Raw genomic sequence first — 26,053 nt, forward strand, 5'->3', positions numbered from 1 at the left:
AATCTACAATTTAGTTACAACATTTACTTATTTTGCAGATGAGAAAATGAGATGCAGAGATTCTGGTTATATGCCTGACAAGTGGAAGAGTGGAATAAAGTAGTTATTTTTCTTCTTTAGAGCCCCGGTCATTTTCACTGCACCATACTGAAATGATAGGTTTGCCAGTCTTAGGAAGTTGCCTACCTTCTCTGCAAAATCAGTATCACCAGATGGAAAACACATTGCTTTTTATTTCTCATCAGATCTTATGTGTGTGTACATACACACATGCAAGTGCACATACTGAATAAAGCATGAAGAAATAAAAATGCCATAGTTCATCCACTTCCTCTTCTCAGAAAAAAAAAGAGGACAGTGAAAATTATATTTAGAAAGATAACGTTCTCATCTCCACAAATTTAGGCACTGACAGCTGAAGTCATAAAGACTATAATTTTCCAACATTTCCTGTCCTGCCAGTGATGTGGGTGTGACTAGTAATATTTTTGCCATCCTCATTCTTATGAATGGGGAAACTGAGGCTTGGAGATGAATCTAAGATCATATGGTCAACAGCAGTCGCCGAAGTGCTTGAATGAGAGTGAGGTTTAACCCAGCAGAACCTGTCACCACTGCTCTGCTACGTTTTCCTTGGGACGGTGCTAGTGAAATCCAGTGCCAGCCCTAGATCTACCAAGAGCACAAAGTCTGAGTAGACCCATTAGCCTCATCGGTGCAAGTCTCCAAGACTTAATTTCCATATTTACTCCAGAATTTACCAGATGTGTTTATAATATAAATATCATCATAGATGTATACATACTTCAAGGTAAGAAATTGTTTTGTTTTTTCTATTCTTTGTGTCTGTGTGTGGGGGTGAGTAACTAGGGATTGAACCCAGGACCTCACATATTCTAAGAAAATACTCCACCACTAAGCTACTTCACAGTCCTATATTTCTTGCTATTCGTAACTTATGACCTTGGCAATGTTTTATAATATCTAGTCAATCAGTATCACCACATAGAAAGTATGTTCTGAGGCGATCAAATGCCTGAAGGTATAAAACTCATTGCCATCAGTCCTTTGTCATAGGCTAAAGACTCTCAAAAGTCTTTTTTTTTTTTCCCTCCTTTGTTTTACCAAACTCTCTGGTTCCTTACTGTGACAGGAAAGTAATAAGCTCTGACATGTGTTTTCACTCACTTTGGTTGGTTAGTAAGTGTCAGGGTGGAAAGGACACTCGGGGAACATCAAATATAACCTCCACCACTAAAGAGGAGAAACTTGAGACCCATAAAATATAAGTAACTTGCTCAAGGTCATGGAGACTCAATGGCAGATCCAGGAGTGAGACAGCAATGCCCACCTCCCAGGCCAGCAGTTTCCACCCTGTGAATCTGATTCCCACCCACAAGCACCAGGGCGGGAGTCTCAGCCAAATGCAATTATTTTATCACTCGTCCTCTGACATAATATGAATAGGAAGCAAGTGATACTTGTTATTAATTGAGAATGACCCTGTTATTCGTTCAGTGATTATTTATTAAAAATTCCTTGTGTGCCTGGAACTGTCTAAGCAGTTTGGAAATAAATAATGAGACAAAAGAGGCCCTTTTTTTTTTTCATGGATCTTACATTCTATTGATTAGGAAATACAGGAAACAAATAAACAGGAAGAAAATGCTATATAGTAATCATCTCTAGGCAGAATATGAAAATAGGATGGAGAGTCAAAGAGTAATGGAGTGGATATTACAACTGAATGTGAAATTTGAGTTGAGGGTTGAATAACAAGATAAAACTAAACAAGGGAGAACACTGAGGTTTCTGAGGGGAGAGAACACATGGGACTCACATAAGTCACATCAGAACGCATCAGTTCTAAGAGGTGAGGCAACCTTTACCAGGAACAGAGGCAAAGAAACTAAGGTCAAGTGTAGTGGCTTAGCTGGAGAGAGGGGCTGGCAAGGGGTCCATCTGGCAAAGCTATGTAGGCCACAGGAAGGAGTCTGGGTTTTATTTATTTATTTTATTTATATAACCTGGCTTGAAACAAGGTAATATAAACTCATTTTGAAAATATCATCCCTTTGGCTAGAGGGTAAGAAGTGAGGGCAGATTGGTATAAGAGAGGAAGCTGGAATCTACTGTGCTTTTTTGGTGTTGGAAAAGATGGTAATTTGAAGATAGTGGGTAGCAGAAGAATTAGAGAAGAGATTGGAGAGTTTGAGCATTTGTTGTTGTATGGAATGGAGATGGTGAGGAGAAGAAAAGGCCTATGTTTTCACCTTAAGAAACGTAGCAGATGACAGTACCCTTTATTTAAATAAGAAGACTAGATGGATGAGTGAATCTGGATGGATGGCTGATGACAGGAAGGAGCTAGACTTGACTCTAACATGCCCAGTAGTGTTACGAGGGGTAGATAAACACCTCATTTATAAACAAGTGAATTTTAGAAAGCAAGTGTGCCCAGAAGCCAGAAAGAGGCAAACTCTAAAACTGAGCTTTTCCCTGAACATGGAGTGGTATTCTGAGACCCTCTCCATGGGAACATGCATCTGTCCTCAGGGAGCTCAAAGCTGTTTCCATTTCACCAGGCAGAGGGAGGGAGTGACCCAAAATGTCCACGTGCTTAGCAAATATGGATACCTGGTTCAACGTGACTCACATAAACTGACACCAGATCTTGGATTTGAAATAGGAAGATTTAAAAACATTAAGACTCAAAAGATGTTCCAGTGACTTCTCTACACCGTCTGAAGTCTTGCATGATCTCTGGATACCCCACTGCCTCATTTTCCTACCACCCTCATTCCTGCCTCCCAGTCCTCTAGCTACAATATCCTTTATGCTGTTCCTCAAGCTGGAACTCTCAGCCCCAGTGAGGCACATGCTCTCCTGCAACCCCCTCCTCTACCCATGGGGCTCAGCTGCAGAATCTTCTAGCAGCCGAGCAACAGGAGACCTTTCACCACCCCTTTCTGAATGCAGCCCCCCATATCTGACCACTCTCCATTCTTAGTCTTCTGGACTTCATTGCCTCACTTTGTTTTTGTGAAGTGACTCTGAGTGTGTGTGACAGGGAGTGTGTGTGTGTGTGTGTGTGTGTGTGTGTGTGTGTGTGTGTTTCTGTCCTGGCAACTCTAATGATGTGCTCAGGAACCCTGTTTTTTCAGTGTTTTATTCCGACCATCCAGAATAGTGCCTGCAACCTGGATGAATACTCAACACATACTTAGTGCATGAAATAAAATGTAAATTCTGTTAATTAATCTTATTTGGTACAAAGAGTGGTGATAAAGAGTTTTTAGTGTCGGAAACTCCAGAGTACCTTGATGTGCTGCTCCATTTCTAAGAAGGAATGAGGCTTTTCTTCATCACAATTCCTTACTTAGATTTCTGAACCTAGTCATTAGTTTTGAAAACATGAGGAGTTAAATACTGGAAATGCCTATGAAGGTGTATACACAAGTGCATTTTAAGATCTACTTGGACATTCAAAAAGTAAATTATCATGAGTATATATGCCATTACATGATGTATATGGTATAACAGGTAGTGTATAAATCATGTGCAGTCATTCCTCAGGATCCCACAGGTGATTTCTTCCAGGACTCCTCAGAGATATCAAAACCCAGGGATGCTCAAGTGACTTATGCAAAGTGATATGCTATTTGCACATAATTGCATCTTCCTGTATGCCTAAAATCACAGACAGAGCAATATGTGACACAATATAAACAATATATAAGTTGTTGTTATACTTTGCGGGTGAGGGAATAGGACAAGGGAAAAGTCTATACATGTTCAGAATAGGTGCATTTTTTTTCAAATATTTTAAGTCTGCAGTTGTTTGAATTTGAAGATACAGAACCTATAAATACAAATTATAATACAATACCACATAGAATATATATGGTTATAAAATATAGTTTTTATTTATGTAAGTTTTTTATGTATGTAGCCAGTTAGTTGCATGCTTACTGAAGTATAAATAATTGAAAAAAAAAGGAAAGAATTGAGAATATTAGGATACTTTTAAAGAATATGATTTTTTTTTGCCTTTAAATTTCACTAGAACATGATCAGGTAGAGCAATTGAATCCAGATAAAAATCACTTCTCTACCAGCATGAACAAATGGACAGGAATGACTTCGAATCACCCATTACTTATAGGCAAATAGAGGTTTTGAAGTGCTGGAAGGCACTGGATTCTTAGCTCTACTGAAGAACTTAAACAATCCTCACAGCAATCTTGTTTGCATGACTGATTTACTCTGCAAATGCTTTCTGTTCAGAAAAACCAAAGTAAACTCCAGCTCAGACTGTCTTACAGCTATTAGATTTCAAAGTAATGGAGTCTGAATCTCCAGTGGCTTCATGTGGTGTTAGTTAGCTTTCCTTCCCTGTTACAAATTTCTGAGATAATCAACTTATGAAGATAAAAGGTTTATTTTGGCTCACAGTTTTGGATGTTTCAGTCCATGAGAAGTTAACCCCCTTGCTTTGAACCCAGAGTGGGAACCCACAGAGCAGAAAAACTGCTCAGGACAGGAAGTAATAAAAGTAAAAATGAGGAAGAAACCAGGGCCCACTGTACCCTTTAAAGGCATGCCTCCAGTGCCCTGAGATCTCCCACTAGGCCCTACTTCTTATGAGTTCCACTGCTTTTTAATAGCACCAGCACTGGGGACCATGCATTTAACATATGGGCCTTGGGGGGATATTCAAAATCAAAATCACGTTTCAATACTGACTTCTTTCCTATACCTTGAAGAACTATAGCTTTATTGGGGAGGTTACCCCAAGTAGACTTTAGTAACAGTGGTAATGGCAAAACGACACATATATTGATACTCCAATGAGTATATCTAGCGGGTACATTCTGTGTAGCATAGTGTTATGGCTTGGTTGTGATGTCTCCTGGAAACTCACATGGTGTGAGACAGTGCAAGAAGGTTTGGAAAAGAAATGACTGAGTTATAACCTTAGCCTAATCAGTGAATTGATCCCTGATGGGAGTAACTGAGGTGGCAGGGTGTGGTTGTGGGAGATGGGAATTGGGGCATGGCTTTGGGGTATATATTTGTATCTGGTGAGTGGAGTCTCTCTCTTTCTGCTTCATTATTTTAAATACTCTTTTAAAATATTTATTTGACAAAAATCATATGCATTCAAGGTACAACACATGATGATTTGATATACGTACATGTTGTGAAACGATCAAAACAATCAAATTAAGGAACATTCCGTCACCACCTGTGCTGTACATTACACCTCCAGAACTTGTACTTGTTCATCTTATGACTGAGAGTTTGCATCCTTTGATCAATGTTTCTCTACTTCCCGTCACTCACCAGTCCCTGGAACTACTGTTTTCCTTTCTGTTTCTACGAGTTGGACATTTTAGATTCCATATATAACTGAGATCATTTGTCTGGTTTATTTCCACTTAATGTCCTCTAGTTTCATCTTTGTTGTCACAAATGACAGGATTTCCTTCTTTCACACACACACACACACACACACACACACCATTTTTTTTTTTTTATCCATTTATCTCTAATGGGCACTTGGGTTGTTTCCACACCTTGCCTGTCATGAATAATGTCATGAGCGCAGGGGTGCAGATATTTCTTTGAGAAACTGATTCAATATTTTTGATATTTTTTATCCCAAGAATAAATAAGTGAAAGGCCAAAGGAAGAATAATTGTCTTCAGAAGACAAGGGAATACCTAGCTTCAGAGCTCCTTGGGTGAAACTGTGCACTGTTCCTGCGTCAACCTTCCCCTACGGTCCCCTTCTGCCTCTGAATGTTCTACAGGCTCCTTCTTCTCAGAACCCCAGTTAAATCAGGTCACTCTGTTCTTTCTCCCTTTCTAGAACGTTCATAGTGAACAAATTCCCACTAAGGCAGTAGAAACTTCTCAGACTATGTTTTCTGACAGCATTTATATTCTTAAACTGAATACAGAGAGCAATATTTAATGTAAAATTAAAAAAAAAACTTAATGGTGATATTTAAGAAAGAAATTTTGGATATGAATGGCATTCTCAGTTCTCTGGAAAGCAACTCTGTAAATGGTGCTGCTTAGATGTTCAGACCTGGGTAGGTGAGTGGGAGAATCCACTGTTATTCATGGACCCAGAAAGATCAAATAGAAGGAGGTTGCCAAGTCACCTTTGAGGTCTAGCTATTCAGACAATGGGGAAAATAATCATTATACTAAATATATCATCTGATTATGTCAGTGAATCATATTTTCTGAGCAGAGCAGAATCATGCTTCCCTACTTTACCCTACTGACTTGAATATACTATTTTATATATATATATAATACTATTTTCAATATACTATATTTATTTTCATATCTTAAGTGTATGAGTTTCACTTTCAGTTTTTACCTAACAAGATGTATGTCTTGATCAATACACATCAATTCACACAATTCTCTACAAAGTCCAGGGCTTTCAAGATGGTTATATCTGTAGAGCACCTTAGGGTCTTTGTTTACCTTTATGTCCATTATCTCATTTAGTGTAAATGATAAGCATGTACATCAGAAGGACGGCTTTGCTGTTCATATTCTACAAGTAGAAAATGAGCTCAAGAGAAGTCAAAGTGTCTGGTCAAATGTCACAGAACTAACAAGTGACAAAACTGGGACTGGGATCCAGGTCCCTTTGGTTAAAAACCAACACACCATGTACACAGTGCACACTGCAACAAAACTACAACCATGAGGTTAATCACCCAGAAGTTATTTCTACCATACCTCAATTCATTCAACCATATCTATTCAGTCCCTACCTGTGTCAGACACTGAATTAGACAGCTAAGAGAATAATCAGCCTACATGCTTTTTCAGAACTTTGTCTGACTCTTTCTTCTTATCCTCATTGCCAGAAGTGACCTGGGCTTTCCTAGTCAAATTGTCCAAAATAAATACAGCAACAGCCTGAAGTCATAACATGCAATTGTTACCACTGTGATGAAGGCATTTGAAAAAGTACATTTTAGGGAAAGTTTCTGAGATTGTCCTTGAATCTTTTTGCTTCTTAATCACCATGATATGAGCTGCTTCCCTCTACCACACTCTCCGTCATGATTTTCAGCCTCATCTTGAGCCCCAGGAAATGGAGCCAACCTTCTATGGACTAAGACCTCTGAAACTATGAGCCCTCAAATAAGCTTTTTCTCCTCTACAATTGTGCTGGTTGGGTCCTTTAGTCACAGCAGCAAAAAGCTGACTAAAACACATAGCAAGTATTGGAAGAGAATTTGAAGCTAGGCAGGACTTTCTATGCTCATTCCCTCCAGGGATATTGGCACAAAGCTTCCCCATGAGAGCACCTTTCTATGTCCTTCTCAATTTTGTCATCCATCTAGGGGGAAGTGATAGACTATAAAGCTAATTGACTGTGGCCTCAATATTAATTTTTGTGTTCTCTGTGCAAACCTTTTCCAAGTGGGTTCTATTTCATTTCATATCCTTATCACATGCTGCTTTCAGGAGATTGGCCTCAGGAAAATTCCTACATAGGTACTGATACTTGAGGAAAGGTCAAGGCTTCCTCCCTGGGGACAAGTGGCCACCTGCTTCTGAGGTAACAAGGAGCTGACAAGCATTTATAGATTAGTAATTCCTGGCCTGGATTTGGAAGTTGCTCTGTAGCAGTTTCAGGGCCTACATAAAGGGCAGGGTAGGAAGTTAGCAATCACAGTGAAGAAAAACAAAGTTAAACGGGAATAACATAAAGATTCCCTCAAGTAACAAAAACTTCAATCAACATCTTGGAATTTTATTCCTTTCCAGAGTTTTCAGAATACACTTCCAGTTAAAGAGACACATGACACATTCCAATTGGCTGGTACTTATCAGTAGCTCTGGGGAAGAATATCAGAAGAATCTGTCAGAAAATGACAGTGTCATGGTTCAGTCACACACTGAATGAAAAAGACACAGTGGTGAACCATGCATAACCTTATCTTGCTTGTCTTCCCTCTCTACCTGCCTGCTGCTAGATGAAGGAAACCTGAACAACAACTGGAATTAAAAGACAGCAGACTCTGAGGATGCGTTTGTGGGATTCACAGGGCTCCTCTGAAGGGGATGTGAACGTAGAAGCTGCTGCATGTTGGCTAGCTTAGTGCAAACCCTTTGATGCTGCAAAAAAATAAAAAAAATTGCCCAATTTCAGGCCATGCACTCAACTAGATAGCTTTGGTGGAGACTGCTTTGACAATTCTTCTCTCTCTTCACCCTTATTTTTCTACACAATTAGGGAATTCATGCAAATTCTCAATTCCTATGCAATTCCTCATTTCCTTATAACTTTTGGCTTTTTGGAGCTTTGCAGAGTGCAAGAAGTAGCATCGTAGTTTGACTTCAAGCATAGTAGTAGGTGCCAGAATGAGACTTGTCCCCTCCCAGCTATGAGGCATTGAGCAAACATTTTCTTTCCAGAAGATAAGAAGGAGATAATAAAATCCTCCTGGATTTTATTTTCTGAAATATCAGACGGGGAGAATTACACAGTGCAGGTCTGTTTGGGTTAGACATAATGATTATACAGTACCCCACACATAACCTAGGCAGAAGAAACCTCTGTCATTGATGGCCATTTGAATATTCTCTTCCTTTCTCCCATCTTGCTTTCTTTATTTCCTCCCTTTATTATCTATTATGTATACCATGCAAAGGAATCTATGGCAAGAAGTCATCCTCCACATCCTCTTATTGATTTAAATACACAACTTAGAATATTTTATAGCTTCTACTAATTCTGGATACTAGTAGTAGCAGCCCAAAAACTATGGAAAATCTCCTAAAATTAACATTTTTATTTTTTAAAAAAATTAAGAACAACAACAAAAAATGTATAATTGTCTTTGATGCTCCTTTACATTTATCAGGTAGACATAGTTGAAGTAAACTGATAATAACTATTTCTGGGAAATGGGCTCCTCATCTTACAGTGTTGTTGTGAGTATAAATAGGTACAACCCTGATGTGCTACAGAAGTTACAGTGGCAAAAGCCTTAAAAATACACACTCTTTCTGCTCTGGCAATGGTACCTTAAGGAGTAAATTTTGAGTAGATAATCAGTTATGTTCATAAAGATCTACATGCAAATTTTCTTGTAGTGTTACTGGTATTAATTTTAAAATATGAAAGTAAAGCACATGTCCAAATAGGGGATTTGCTAATTGGAGTATATCTATATAAGGGAATATTCTTCCCTTAATAAAAATCATGGTCTGAAATCTTATTTGTTGATATGAAAAAGTGTGAGTTTGTGTGACAAATGCAGGCTGTAAAACAGTACCCCACGGTTGGGAATCTCTGCTAAATGTGTCCTGAATTAACAGACAAAACAGAAACTTGCCTAATGCTTCCAGATTTGCCAGTAGAGGAGGGAGAGATATCTCCCCCCTTCTTATCTCCTGGCCTTGGCTTTTTCTCTGGGGATGGGAGTGCTTGCCATGGAGGGATCCCAGGGGAAAGCTCCTGCAGCTATGTGCCTTGGGCACTGGCTCTAGGATCCATGTGGCTGCTTTGTGCACACTGTTCTCCTTGTCTCTACCTATTTCACAAGGTGAGCTCCTCTGTAAATGTGCCCCTGTGGCTTCTTTCCCAGTAGTGGGAGGGTGAGGCGAGGGCCACTTCCCTATGATGCTGTCTGCATGAGTGCTCTACTGCCCTACCACTAGCAGTGCTAGTCTGGAGTTGGAAGCTGAGGGACATAAGTGCCCATACTGCAATCTTCAAGCCAACCCTCCAGGACAAAGGAAATACTGCATGTGCCCAGGGTCCTCCTTTATCTCCTTCCTTTGATTCAAAATCCATGGGTAAAAAGAGACCTAACGAAAAGCATCAAGCTCCAATACTTTATTCTGATATATTTCTGTGAATACACACATGGAAAATTGTTTGGAAGGATGCAGGCCAGAATGGTACAGAAGTCATCTTCATGAGTTGAGATTATCTGCACGTATGAGTTTCCTAATCAAGTCAGACACCATATAATTATTACATGTTTTTTTTTCTATTTTCACAATTTGAATATAAATAAAATTCTCCTTTGAGAGTGACCATTATGACCCAGATTTTGGACCTTCCCTGCTGGGATGGAAGATGTGAATGATGTGGACCTTAGTTTTTGCTGGACACCTAACACAAACCAGGCCTAGAACAAGGAGGGTGGACTAGATCTTTCCTTCAGCTCTTTCGCCAGGCTTAAGAGCTCAGGTGAAATGTAAATTTTTTAGGTGGTAAAAGTGAACTGTCAAAAATGAGCAATTTATACAAGGACTGATAAGGACAGAATCAAGTCCTGACTCCCAGTAAGGCTTCTACCAAATCCACACCCTTCCTATTGAGAGAATTTAAAACAGTTGAACTTTGGAAACACACACACACACACACACACACACACACACACAAAGAGGATGGTGTAACCAACTGGATATCACAGAAGGAGTATTTTAAAGGACCTTCCAAAGTTAGAATGAGCATGCTCACATCTTCCATGTAATTCTACAAAACCCAATCCTTAGATAACTAGAGACTACACAGTCAAAAGTAGATAGAGTAGTTTCTGGAGATAAATGTTTTGACAAGATGCTGATATTGGCAAGTGCAGCCTTGACATCCAAAGGTGAGAGATATGAATAAACATTGAATTCCACAGGGTATTATGTCTGAGGATCCTTAAAAGGGGCACCAATAGGTGCCTACAATCTAATCAGCTCTGAAAGTATGACTGCATCCAAGGAGAGTACAATAATTGATTTTCACAATGATGATCTTGAGTCATCAGGAAAAGGTTACATTTTATGTTCAGAATTCTCCATTTAAGAAGGCAAGGGAGCGTGTAATCCATTTGAGAAAGATTTTCATTTCAAACAGTTAAAAATTCTTTGAAAAGATTTTTGGTGCTTAGAAGGATAAGTGACAGTTATCTGGAAAATTCACTTATGTGGAACAGCATCTTCCCTGAAGATTCTAGATCAGCCAGGCAGTACGTTGTTTTAGTTAGGCTTCTCTTTCTTCCCCTTTGTTGACATTTCACTGTGTTTTTTTTTTTTTTTTTTTCCTCCACCGTTTTGAAATTCCTAACCTCTAATCACCAAATTCTAAGCTTCTGAGACAAAGAACTATGATATCCCTTTTTTGGGTTCTTGATAACCTTGTGGGCTTTGCTGCCTTGAAACACATGATGGACTGACATTCCCTCCAATAGGTGTTATATTTTTTTCCCATGGCAAGCACAAACTGATGACAGACTCCTCTTGACATTTTACAAGAAGCTGGTTTGGGTAAATAGTCCTAGACTTTTTCTCTTTTCTCTTTTTAAAACATGTTAATAACTAAGTAAATCATTCATTCTAAAAGAAAAAAAAATCAACCACAGACAAAATAAGAAGTAAGAAGAATAGGTCCATTTTTTGCTAAAATGAAATTATTTTTAAAGGAGTCATTTCTGTTAAGGTCTGCACTCTTCAGGTAACATAATTATTGTGAACACAGAGCATGGCTCCTGCCGGTGTTGCTGGCATCCTTGCCTAACAATGCTCTCTTGTGTGCATCTTTTCACCAGGAATAGCTCATCACTCTTGGATAAATGTGCTAAGATTCTTGATGTGCCATCACATTCTATGCCCTCTCTCAGAAAGAGCATCTCTTACCACCATCACCAAGAAAGCTAGTGCAAATATTCTCTTTCAGTACCTCTTCTCTCAAGAAGCTCTGTATTCTCACCACTGTTGCAGGAAGGATGTCGTCCACATTTTCTTTTTGGAGATGAGGGGGAACCTTGTGAAGCTATAGAACTCACCCAGATCATACCTTGTATATCAAATCCAATGCTTGTAGACAATCAGTCCTTTCCTGGCTGCAACTCTCTCTGTAGAGTGAACAACTGCAACTACAAAGCCTCTTTGGATAAACACCCATTTTTTTTTTAAATATTCTGGGTTTGGGAGACTCATCTATTCTACTGAAGCCACCTCCCTCTTTGGCCTATGAAGAAGCACAAGGTCAGGGTGAGACTTACCAGGTGTGTTGAGCAAGCGGGATCTCCTGCAATGGTAGGCCACCTCCTGCTCACAGTGCTCAGAGCCATCAATCAGAGCCTCTAGCTGCTCCATGCTGCCACCATAGTCCAAGGCCATGGCATAGGGCTTCTCTGGGTTGGCACCCCTCACATGGGTCAGCTCTGTGTTGTTGTGCTGTACTGACATCCAGATCTTGTCTTCTGCTCAGACAATAACCCAAAGCAAAAGACATTACAAGGAAGGTCAAAAGAAGAGCATGCAAAGAGTATAAATGAGTCACTAAACGTGTAACGCTTTATCGCCATCCCATGCAAAGTACAACAAGTAAACACTACCTGAATGCTTTACTTATATAGAGTGTCACCAGAGAGTTTTTGTTCCTTATAGAACCCTACCTCAGACTTAGTATCAGAGCAAATTATCTAAATAGCTAAATTTTTGAAGTTCTCATTCACAGGCTTTATACAAAGCCTTAAATGTCCATTATGTCATTTAAAATTAATAATAGAGTCTTATTGCCACATCAGTGGGGACTTGGTTTCATGATATCCTCAAGAATACCATACGAAAATCTGTATGTGCTTAAGTCCCTTTTATTAAAAAAGTGTTGTATTGATATATTACCCACTAACATCCACCCACAGACTTTAAATCATTTCTAGGTTTTTATAATACCTAATTCAATGTAAATGCTGCAAAGAGTTGTTGCAATATATCCTTTATGAAATGACAACATAGATCATTTTCTCAAAAAACTGTCAGTATCTTATTTAAAAATAAGACATATACATAACAAGCATCTGTAAAGTACAACATCATTACGAAGGCTGAAACGATGTTATCAACGCTGCGTGTGCAGGTGCTTAATTGCAGATTTTAATTATTCATTCTCCATGTTACCTCTATTGGACAAAAATAATTTAAAAGTTTTACAATAAAAAATACACAGAGATGAAGACCTCTAAATCAGAGCGAAACAATAAGACAGGAAAGCATGGAAGCCAAGGAGAAAAGAGAGGAATTTGGGTTTTAGAGGTTTAGATATCTGCATTTGAAACCTATTTCTGCCAACAAATCAGTCACTTCACCATCCTGAAGTTCAAGGTTATAGTCAGTTAAGATGACAGCAATTACAACAAAATCAGGACAGTAACACCTGCAACACAGGCCTCAGGGTTGTTAATATGAAAAAAAAAATTGCAGTTATAAGGCACTGTCTGGAGGCATTCAGTCTGTAACAGTCTGTTACAGTAACCTGGGCAAATATTTACTGCAATTGGACATGCAATTTAATTCTGAACATCCTCACAAAGCAAAAGAGGAAATCGGAAGACTTGAAAAGCTTTTGTCATGTGAGAATCTTGCCCACATAATTGCATCATTACTCTTCATAGATTCTCAGAGCTGAAAAGAAATCTAACATAGAAATCAAGTGTTTTTTTTTTTCCTTTCCCATCCTTTTAGTTTTAAAAATGGGTAAACTAAGGTCCTTAAAGTAAGGAAATAACTCAAGGCATATCTACCAGACACTAATGACTGGCAAACATGCTCAAAGTATCACTACTTATTAGTCCTCACTACTCAGAGGCAGGGTGAGGACTATTGGCAAAATTTAACAGGAAAAAAATGCAGAAGAGACTACCTAGGAACCTTAGATTACTTCTTCCTCTACCATCAATTCTGTACATGACTTGCAACAAGTTATTTCATCTCCCTATTCCTCACTTTCAACATATTAAAAGTAGAAAGAAAAGATTCAGTTTTAATTATTTCCAAAGCATTTTCCAACTCTACAAAAGAAATGCTTCCTGGACCATATAATTAAATCATGCTCAAACAGTCTGACACATCTTAAGTCTGTTTGATAACCCACATTTCCCCAATGTTTCTCTGAGCCAGGATTGCATTTTTCTCTAAAATGCAAAAACAGTCAATGTTATTAGATTTTCACTTTAAAAAATAATAATAGGACATGATTCTTATTTGTAAAGATAATATTATAACAAAGGTAATTAATATAAAGCTTCAAAAATTTTTGGCAACCATTTAGACAAATATAAATAAGCAAAGAAAACTTATCACTGAATACTGAAATGTCATAAAGGGAGGAATAAAGATGCAGAGTTTTGAAATAGCCATTATGCTTACAAGAAGAAGAAAAGGAAAACCATGTCTAGTCTATAATAACAGAAGATGTGTTACTGCTTTGTTCCAGGATATTTAAAACATGTTATTCCTTCATTAGCAAACATCTACCACAACCCCAAAATTCAAACATATTGTAAGGGACAATAGGAGAGATGATTGCTTGAAACCTCAAGCCTATTTACAGGTTTTTATTTCAAATCTGCCCTGGTAGATAGGTAAAGAATAAAAATAAGGAAAGTAATTAGATACTATTATTTCTTTTTTTCTATCTATCTATCTATCCATCCATCCCCTATTCTCCATGTATCCAAGCTGATATACAAATGTGAACATCATTAAATTGCATGTATTTACATTTTCCTTCTAAGTATAAGTATTCATATTCATACATATATAAGTGTAAGTATTCATACTCTTATATCCATTCATCTAACTGATGAATGTACCCATCAACTGATTTTTGCCAAAATCATATTGTATCTTTGGCAAGAAGTAAAAGGAAGTTATATTGGAAGTCAAGTTTTGTCTTAAGGCCACTTATAACATTGATAACTCCACCTTTTGGCTTGCAAGGGTGAATTTTGCCTTTAATATTTCAATCACTGACAAGCACTTTTAAGTACATGAAATATGTGGGGGAAAAACAATAGAAAATTTAGAAATTCAAAGCATATCCCACAATTCACTTAATACACATCTCAAGCCCTACTTGCAAGCACAGGACACAAGAGAAGAGAAAAGGAGATTGGTTCAAACCTAGAACGTCATAGTGGCTTTCTTTTCAAACCTACCCTATGTTCTCTGAATACTTTTGCTTCTGGAAAAAGAATAAAATTGAAAATAAAGAGATGATCAATCCTGTTTTATCTCACTTTCTATTTTTTTTTCAGCTATATTATAGCTATTCACACTAATACCTGCAACCTGGCTAAATATTGGGAAGCCAGGTATACCCATGTCACCATGGCAAAAGTCAGCTTTGCTGACTGATGTTGCTGATGCCAGGCTTAGGGTGGGAAAGGATAGCTTTAGGTAGAGAAGCTTAGCTCTGAGGGATTTCCAAATGAGCTGGATTCATTTGCAACAGTCTGGTAGGCTAAGGAGGAGGGAAGATTCATTCCCAAGTGGGACCATAGATGGATTTACATCTTATTTACCTTTAACTAAAACTGGATCCATGAAGTTAAAAGTTCAAGGGAATTTATTTGTTCAATGGACAATGGAAATAAGTAGATACAGTTGTGTTCTAGAGCCAGAAACTCTTTCTTTGTATGCTAGCTCAATGCTTCCAGGTTAACCAACCATGATCAAATTATTCTCTCTAAAGCCCTGTTTCCTCAACCAGTAATAGAGAAAAGTATTATTTGTTTGAGAAATAAGCCTATCTGAGTTGGAATCTGCTTTCCAATCCTTGGCAGTAATTTTGGGCCCATCATTGAAATATTTTCATTGGAAAACAAGGTTACTAAACTGTGGATGTGACTCAGCAGTAGGGTGCTTGCTTAGCATGTATGAAACTATGGGTTTTACCCCTAGCACCATAAAATCACCAATAAACACAAAAACAAAGAAGATGAGGTTATTTGATAATCAATATTTCCATTCTTGATAGTAACATCATGATTTGGTGCCATGATCCACAGGAATACATAACAGGTTATCTGGTGCTCAACAGCTAAGAATCTGTACATTAGAACTTTGTATCAGAATGAGGAGCTGGATGTCATTCCTTAGAGAACTGAGTGGTGGGAAGTGTATTCTGCAAATCAGGTTAACAAGAAACATGGATTGTAATTTCTTGATGCATAGCTGCTGCTGTACACAATAAATTATTACTACCTTATTCAATTATCCATAAACAGTGGAATAGCATCATATGTCTATTTACTGGTGTCTCTTACATTTCCTGAAATTTTTTTAACAGAATTATATTTTAAGAGCTCAGATCCAGAAACCTCAAAAAATATTGCTGTCTGATTCTGCATTGCACTATCCTGTCCATTCTCTTTCATCAGTCTGGTAGGCTGATGTGTCTGCTGCTATTCAATCCCATGATTAGAAACACAGATTCATATCTCTTACTGTTCAAAGGCATGTGAGTGTGTTAACTAAGACCAATTCATTTTGCTTAAGAGAGGAGTGCATTAGGAGATTTTTGAACATACAGGAATCTATTTATTCATTATTATCTTAAGAAGGAAATAGGGTCACTTCACTAAACATCCAACTTAGCTTAAAGAAACTATTATTATATATATTCAAAAATTGTTTTTATAAGGTAACATTCATCCCAATGGTTTGGTTTGAGAGTGAATGATGTCATGAGCCAGCTATCATGCCAGCTTTATGTATGAAAAAGTCACAGGATAAGGGTCATCATATAGCAAGCATGATCAACTTCCAAAGCACTATTCCATAGATATGACCATGCAGTATTATGTAGACCAATAAAACATTCCTTAAGGTACACTAGGACTTTCAGCTTTCGATCTTTTTTTTTTTTTTTTTTTCCCCACAGACTATGTTATAGTCCAAGATTTACAATGTGTCCTTCATTCTTGTGTTCAGGTTTCTACCTCATTAGTGCTATGTTAGCCACTAGAGTACAGGAGTATAAGGCACCATCTAATTCCTCCAAAAGTTTGCTATCATTTGGGGGAGGAAGTTACATATACAGCAATGACAATATCTCAGGCTGTTAGTTCCAGTATTTCCAAATCAGCTCTTCTATATATGTGTTATATAATGGTGCAAATTTAAATGACATTTCAAGTTACAAAATCAAAACACATACACACAACAACAAATATAGCAGGATCAAACTAAAAAGAGGTTTCACAAAGAACTGGTAGAATAGCCATGAATAGATATTCTGGAACATTCTGTATCATCATCCTTGTGGAGAAATCTTCCCTGGTCATCACCCCAGGAAAGTGCTCTGACACCCCTCTATTGTGGGTCTCTTGGTAACCTACTAGGTTCCTCTGCCTCTCATTTCAGAAACTGTAAACTGTTTACATACAGAGCCACAATTTAATTTTCTTTCAAATTGTTTCTCTCATTATATCTGATTGGTATTATTATTGTGATCAGTATTATTAATAAATAGTAATTACAGATCCTGTATACTGTTCCATTGTTGCCATGGGAATCAAGACTCAGAAGGAAGAACAAACACAAGGAAAGTTAAAAAAAAAAAAAAAAACAGAAACAAGAAATAACTGATTAATAAGACCTCATTCTGCACATAGAGCCAGAAAAAAAAAAAAAAAAAAGCAATTTTTTTTTTCTATTGCAATGCTTGGAAGGAAGGGAAGTCTACAGATTGTCAATACTGAGCTTAACTGAACTGAAATCACTGTGGAGAGCTGCTTATGTTCCTTTGAACAGTGTGCCAATTCACTTATACTCCTATTGTAATAAAATAAGTCTATATTAAGTTCCTTAGGGTCATTTCTGGTACAGTTATCTCTATTGACAAAGTGAATTTTCTATGCCAAGGGTAAAGACAGTTTAAATAATCCTCAAAATACTGTCTCTACCATTCATTTGCCATCTACTCATGTAAGGTCTTAGGATATGTCATTTTGCATTTATAGTTATTTAATTTTTCATATGTTTGTATCTTTCCTCCCCATTTAAATCACAGACAGTGACTGCTAAGTCAATATCGGCTTAGAAAGAACTTGCACAGTTATAAAGGCAGAAGTGCTAGAAGAAAGCTTGGGTTTTGTCATAGTCAGACCTGGCTTCCAATAGCCAACTCGGCCAGCACCAATTTCCAGTCATGGAAACTGAACAACTTGTACTGGGTCACATGACTGGTAATGGCAGAACCAAGACCTCAAGCCTAATATGACCTCTCCCAAATTCAAGGAGGATCTGATGAGGTAATTTCACTATTAGAAACACTTCTAGGAATCTGTGATGAGGGGATCAATGCCACCTTCCCCCCAACCTTCAAAGTGAAGGGAGTCAATTGTTGTAAAGCGATTTCCAACTCCTTTAAAAGGCTAAGAATTCCCACAGGAGCTGTTATTCCTCCCATGCGTACCAGCCCAGCTGCCTGCACGAGACTCCATCCGTGCCTTGTGAAAACCACTGCAGGCACAGCTGCTTTTAAAGGCTGGGCTTCTGCTGTTTGGGTGAGCGCGCATTACCGGTTTACAGCCACCTTGCGCTGTGCATTAGCGGGGATGCAGACACCGCAGCGCGGCAGGCGCGCGGATCAGGCTCCCATCCATTACCGCTCTTCCACCTGCCTGCTTGGGCCGCGCTTTACGACTTCCAGACAACATACTTGACTGTGATTTATCCTCTCCACTTCGCTCTAGCCTTTACTTTTTATATACCTTTTTGGGGGGATAATTTTTCTTTTTTTTTCCCTTATTTTAAAATAGATGGCATGATCAAAGAGGTTTGGGTAATCTGTTTTATGATTCTGAAGGGTGGTGGTTTGGAATGGATTCCATGTATCCTGTATCAACTTTGTCTGTTCACTAATTTATCGAAGAAAAGCAATTTAAATGTCTAGTGTGTGTAGAGTACCCTGCTAGGGACTGGAGTGGGACCACATGAGGGATGGAAGGTTGAATCATGCTCTGGTTTCCCAGCTCAAGGAGTTTGCAGGAGTGGCTAGGGGAAGAAGCTACTTGGTATTCTTTTCTTATTGAGGTGACTGTCCGGCAGCAGCAAATGGGCAGCCAGAAGGGGTGGTGACAGACCTCGCCTCCCTCCTTCGATGCTGAGTCTGTCAACATCTAGAACAGGGAAAAAAGGCAAAGGAAGCCCTAACTCTTAATCACCTGATGAAAAGAGGAACTTGAGGCTGTGATGGGGTTTGATTGCTGCTAGATTTTGTGATTTTGTGTGTGGGCTGGGTGACACTGAGGATTGGGGGCACTGTAACACTAAAGTACACCCCCAGTGCTGCTTTATTTATTTATCTATTTATTTATTTATTTATTGAATACAGGGTCTCAACAAGTTGCTGAGGCTCTGCCTCAAACTTGAAATCCCTCCTTCCTCAGTGTGCAAGTAGCTGGAATTAAAGGTGCACACCATCTTGCACGGCCTCTGTGAGGTCATGAGGAGGATCTTTGTGGCAGACACTGTTTTAGTGAATTTTGAGGATAAAAAACTGGGGACTCAGTTCAACTTAACTTTGATTCCAGGTTGGGTCACTTTTACTAGTTGAGTGATGGTGGACATTCAGCTCAACTTCTCACAGCTTCTGCTTTCTCCAAATATAAATGACACATGATCCCTCCCTCCCTCATGCTTTATTATATAGCCTAAAGGAGATAAACTCTAAGAATTTATGACCCAGTACCTGGGACCCAAGTACATAATAAATAGTAGACTTCTATCCCTTTGTTTAAAAATCAAAAATTGTCAGTATTGAGCTCAGAGGACTTCCTGAGATTATGAACTGAGTACAAATAGCTAGCCTTAAGAGAGAGAAACAAGGGTGACATTTGTATATGCTTTAACCAAGTCAAAGAAGATGACAACCCATCCCTGAGTCAACTCTGGTTCATGGAATTTATACTTTGGTTCTGAAGAAGGCTGTGAAAAAAAGAAAGCTCAAAGGGGAGAGTGGAATTATTCACCTTTCAGCTGGCATCTCTACTCTGAAGCTCATCATAACATAAATGACATTGCCAGGGTGCCAGTACCATCTCGGATGGGAAGCCTTTCCTAACTCCACCAACTTCTGTGCTTGTCTCATTCACTCTATAAGAACAAACTCTTTACTCATTCCCTCCTGCTAAACTGTAAGTGCTACAAATGAAAAGACTGCTTCGCAAACCTTTGCCTAACACCTGTCCCACCATAGGTATTCCCTGACTATGGAACAGAACATTCAACAGACTACCAGGATTTTTACTGACTTCATTGACAGCTCTTGAAATCAGCAGGGATGTGATACGTGATAGGAAACGATGTTTAGATAAGTTGTTGAAATTCTGCTTTGCAGCTGAGGTTGTCTATTGCAGAAAGCAGCATATTGGGAAAATTAAATACACATCAATAGGTGTCTCACTGAATAAAGTGTGGTTAACTGACACACTGAAATACAATGCAGCTATAATAAATAATACATACCGTCTCTAAACTGATCAAGAGTGATTTCCACTAGATATTGTCAAGTGACAAAATGAAATTATTGATGTGCAAAGGCATATGCTGCATATTGTGCTATAAAAAGAAGAAAAATGGATAAACATAGGAAGGACAAATTAATATAAATGGTTATCTAGAAGAGACAATAAGAATGGGATAGAAGCAACAAGAAAACAAAATATCTCCAGTCAACCATTTTGTGTGAGTATATGTGTGTTGAAATTTTATAACATGAAAATATTTTAAATAGTCAAGACATAAAATTGAATCAAGCTACACGTAGTGGTATAAACATATAATTTAAGTGACTTGAGAGACTTGCAGCAGATGTATCACAAGGTTGAAACCAGCCTGGACAACTTAGCAAGGCCCTGTCTCAAATTAAAAACAATAAAATGAAAATAAAAAGGGCTGGAGAGTGGCCCTGGGCTCAGTCTGCAGTATGACAATAAATACATAAATTTTTGAATCAAATGGTTGAAGGGCAAGAATTAAAATTCACAAAAATCTGAACTGTGCATTATATTGTTAACATAATTACAGTAAAAGAAAAAGTAATAATTAGTTTTTTTTTTTTCCTTTTGGTACTGAGGATTGAATCCAGGATGCTTAACTGTTGAGCCATATTTCCTGCCCTTTTCATTTTTTATTTAGAGACAGGTTCTCACTGAGTTGCAGAAGGACTTGCTAAGTTTCCTAGGCTAGCTCAAACATGCAGTCCTCCTGCCTCAACCTGTGAAGTTGCTGGGATTACAGGTGTTTGTCCCCATGACCAGTTCAAGTATATTGAAAATAATATTCTGTCAGACTTTACGCCCTTGGTGGAATATATTCTAAGAACTAAAATTAAAATTCAAGGAAATCTTAAACTTTGTTATTAATCCTGATATTGCTAATGTGATTCTGAAACTATTTTGTTTGTGTTGTAGGAGAGCAAATGCTTAAGTATATTGATCTCATTGGAATGAGTTTTCAAAGTGAAGAGAGACAAGACAGAAGAGAAAAAGAAATTTAATTTTATTTGGTTTGCATTGGAAATAACTATGGACTCAAATTCACACACACACACACACACACACACACACACACACACACATATTCTATCTTTATCTATCAGAGAAGCCTAGAAATGTACAAACCTAACACCTGGATCTGAATTTCCAAATACCATTTCTGACAAAGGAAACAAGGCTTCTTTAGGAAAAAGTCTTGAGTCTGAGTCTAGGGCAGGAAAATTTTAAGGTGACATCCTGGGACATGTTGTGTTAGAAAGCAAGGGGATGCTACATGATTAAGGTGGAAATGTAAAAATGATATAAAGCAGAATTAAAGGTGCTATTATTTATGTTTAGAAATATCTGAGCATCAAAAAGATAAAGAAGGCAACACAATATTTTTAAATGAAATAATTTTTGAAACCATAATGACATGGTAGTAGGTAAGAAGTCAGGCAAGGAGGCAGGGTGTGGTGGTGGACACCTCTAACCTTAGCCATTTGTAAGGCTGAGGTAGGAGGATGCAGTTCAAGGCCAGCCTCAGCAACTTAGGGAGGCCCAAAGCAACTTAGTGAGAACCTGTCTCAAAGTAAAATAAATAAATAAGTAGATAGATAGATAAATAAATGAAAAGGGCTGGAGTTATAGCTCAGTAGGTAAGCATCTCTGTGTGTTCAATCCCCTGTACCAAAAATAAATAAGTTAATAAACAAAATAAATCGGGCAAGGAAAAAACAAAACAAAAAAATTCTATAGTGAAGAATGCAGAATGACAGCCAGAAGTGCAGAAGGAAGTACAGAATTAGAAAACCAGCATTTTATAAATTTCAGTGTAATAACTTATGAGTCATGACCATTCACAGATTGGAAGGAAATGCTGGGGAACAGGATATTCATTCAGTGTCCGCATGTAACACCACAGATAACTCACTGAAGATAAATCACATTCACAATGCAGAGATCTGGCAGACCACTTTGGCCAACTGAAGAAGCTCAGCATCCCCAATAAAAGAACGGACCAACATCACCTGCTGCTCACGGGAGGCTCTGAGCAGGACAGATATTACCTAAGAGAATTTCTTGCTGATGTTCTAACAATGAGTAAACAATCAGAAAAACAATCATAACAACTAGCTCATACTCTTTAAAAAGATACCATGAAAACCAAACAAAGGAACAAAAATAGGAAGAGATGGGGTCAGGCAAGGGGATTTTGGGATTAAAAGAGACTAATTGGACATGACAATCAAATCCAAAGTATTGGCCATTTGAATCTTGAATAAAAATATAAAAATTGACATTTCTAAAAAATATATTAAGAGAAAACATGTCCCAAAATAATATTAATCAAAACATTGTTTTTCTTATGTATAGTTTTAATACTGTGGTTATAGGAGAGAATATATTCCTAGGAGATACAAGCTGAAATCCTCAGGTTTAAACCATCAGTTTATCTAGAACTTACTTTCAAATGGTTTGGAGGGAAAATTCTATAGGAGAAGTTGGAAAAAGAAAAGAGAAAAAGAGAGACAAGCATAATAATATGCAAATGTAGCAAATGTTAACAATGGAAAATTTTGGTACAGGTTAGATGGCTACTCATTTTATTATATTTTTAACTTCTCTGTAGGTTTGGATATTTCAGAATAAAACTTGGAGAATATCAAGTTGGAGATTGCCATAATGCTTTACCTGTAGTAATGGCTCATAATGATCATGCTGTACTCCCAAGAATGCATATGCATGTGCCTTTGGTGCCTTTATACTGACACCAACAAAAGCACACACCCACACTCAGGTACACACATGTAGATAAGGATTAACTGGTTGAACAATTATCAAAAAGCAAAGTGATTTACAAATTCCACCAATCATACCCTGTTAGTTCAACCACTTTTAGGCATATGTATTTATTTTCATGGGTTCTTTCCGATACCAAGTGTTATGCGCTCATAAAAGTTATTAGTTATTATTTTTTCACCATATTCCCAGAAACACCAAGAAATAAGAGTTCAGGTTTCTGGGGACAGATTAATGAAAATAATACCTAATAACAGGTGCCACATTTTGGTAATATAAGGTCAGACATTATTTTTTCTGATGGTTCACATTGTTTTATGTAATTTTCACAACAAACTTATAAATAGGTTTATATTTATAAATATAATTAATATTATTCTATTATTAATAACAGGAAGACCATGGAGGCTGAGTAACTGCTGTAAGTCAAATAACACGAAAAAAAAAAAAAAAGAGGAAATGTTAGTGTTGAGATTCAAATCAAACTCATGTTCTTAGTAACTAACCTGGATTTAGTAGTAGTTCATTGGCTACATGAATTCATGAATTCAATGAGGAGCCATGAAAATTCTGACTGTCAATGTGTCTTCATAGGAGAAGGAAATGAGTACTTAGTCTAAAGAAGGAGGTAGTCCAGAAAAGCAAAACTGGATCTAAGGATATATGAAAGTTGAACAGAAAGACTCATGCAGAAGCTGTCCTCAGGGACAGTAGCCAGTTGTCATCTCCTGCTGTTCCTTATAAACAGATAATAAACATAGCATCTTGGGACACTTGCACTTGGAGAATGCAAGGTTGGTTGATGCTCAGGTGTCATGAACCCTTGCTGTGGTTGGAATGTCCCTTCCTTCATTCTCTCTTTTGCTTTCTTTCTTGCCATCTGATCTCTCTTACACACACTTGCACCATGAGATGCCATCTACCATGTTATAAATTAGCCAAGAAGATTCTCATTAGAAACTGACCAGATGAGGCCAGGTGATTTTAGGCTTTTGGTATCCCAAACTGGGAGCAAAGTGAGCCTCTTTTCTTTATAAAGTACTCGGGCTTAGGTTATTTTGCTGCAGCAACAGAAAACAGACTAAGGCAGTTCACATAAGGGGAAGAGTAATGGAAAAAAAAAAAAAAAAAACAACTCCCAGGTGAATGGTTCCTCTTTTTCCCTACTTCATAGAACAAGGGATCACCTGCTGCCAGTACAACTTGGCTCTTTTATTCTAAACTGACTTTGATTCATTGTGTCTCCTGAAATCCAGGGCTCAGAGCAAAAGTGAACAAGAACAAGCAACCTTTCTGGTAGACACTTTTGACACCCACCTGTTATTTTTTTTTCTTCCTAGCTGGAAAAAAAAAAAAAAAAAAAAAAACTTCATTCTGCCAAACTGTATCAGAATAACTGTGTGAGCCAGGATCCCTTAAAGAAGGCAAAGAACTCTTGGACACCTGTTCCTTGCATCTCTGTGTTCATGCTTCTGCTGAGCTCAACAAGACTGATTTTTCTTCTATTGTTTATTTATTTATTTTTGTGTAACCCAGAGACACTGTTTTCTTGTGTTAAACACAAGATTGATAACTCCCAGGAAGCCATTCTTGACTAATTCTCTCTTTGAATTTCCTTAGTCTCTAGAAACTCCTGTGATGGTGACACTGAACATTGACAATTGTTATATGAGGAGCTCTTAGAGAAAGCCAGATATTAAAGAGGCTCTGCTTGATACATCCATTCATTTATTTTTTTTAATCTGCACATCAACCCAATCAAGTAAGAATAACTGACCACTCCAATTATACAGATAAGGAGATGGAGCCTCATAGATATTAAGCAACCTGGCCAACATTCCATGACTATCAAGCCTCTACAAGATAGTAGTATGAATTAAAGATAATGACACAGATGAAATTGCTTTAAGAGCTGGATGCCTTTATTCTGTGGTGATAGTAGGAAGTCCTTGTGCACAGGGGCCAGCAGTGTACAATCCACAAGGCAGCACCTCAGTAAGCCTTTGTTGGCTGTGCCGCCTTCTGATCCCCTGGCATAAGAACAAGGAACTCTTGGGAATCTGCAATAAAAGTGCAGTGAAAATCCATTAGGAAGGAGTCAGAAGACCTATTTTCAGAGCTTAAGAAGGACAGCTCCTTTAGTCTCTGTTCAGGGTCCTTTAGAAGTGTGGAGTTGAAAAGGAAGAGGATTTGATAACTGCCAAAAAACTGTGCTAATCACCTTCTATAGACATGTTCCAAAGTCCTATATCTTCAAGTGCTTGCTGACCATTCTAGTTCTGATCACTGTCTTACATTCATTGAATAAACACTTCTGGGAACAGGCCTAGAAATTGGCCATTTAAACATTCATCCCAGCTTATTCTTCAGCAAACTAAGCTTTGAGAACCTGTGCTTTATAAACTTTTCATCTAATACCAAGAAAAACCTTGAAAAGGCAGGGGGTGAGTACCCTCATCTTCCAGATGAGGAAAGTGTTGATCAGGAAAAGGAGGTGGGTACCAAAGAGAACTAATTCTTCTGTAGTCATTTCCTGGAAGACCTTTCTTCCATTACACTGTCAGGTGGAAGCTGAACAGTAAATGGGATAGTATGGGCCAGAGGGGACTGTGTTTGGAAACAGGGGTCTTTCCTTGCCCAGAGACTCCATGTCACCTGGATACCTAGACTTGAAAGTCACAGCCTCAAAACTTGAATCACAGCTTTAACTCTGGTCATGATGTTTAGTCTTTTAATATTTCTGTGCCTTCCTCTATAAAATGGAGAGAATGGCAGCTTCTTCACAAAGTTGTTAGGGAAACTAAGTGATATCAGGAATGTGAAGTACCTAGCACAGTGCCTAATACTAGTAACTACTACAGTGTTAACCAATTCTACTAAAAAATCGACTCAGATGGTGGCACTTCAAGGACATCTTGTCTGACTACCATA

At 38.0% G+C, this 26,053-nt stretch overlaps 1 protein-coding gene across 2 annotated transcripts in view; it reads right to left on the bottom strand.

Annotated features, from left to right (window-relative positions):
* Cntnap5 (contactin associated protein family member 5) overlaps window positions 1-26,053 on the bottom strand; it is a 787,874-nt gene that overhangs the window by 240,853 nt on the left and 520,968 nt on the right. For both annotated transcript variants that reach the window (XM_027936831.2, XM_027936832.2), the window contains exon 13: window positions 12,053-12,253. In XM_027936831.2, coding sequence (XP_027792632.2) covers window positions 12,053-12,253 — 201 coding nt within the window. The remainder of the gene's footprint in view (window positions 1-12,052; window positions 12,254-26,053) is intronic.

The sequence above is a fragment of the Marmota flaviventris genome, chromosome 11 (genome assembly GCF_047511675.1).
Source record: "Marmota flaviventris isolate mMarFla1 chromosome 11, mMarFla1.hap1, whole genome shotgun sequence".
Taxonomy (NCBI): Eukaryota; Metazoa; Chordata; class Mammalia; order Rodentia; family Sciuridae; genus Marmota; species Marmota flaviventris.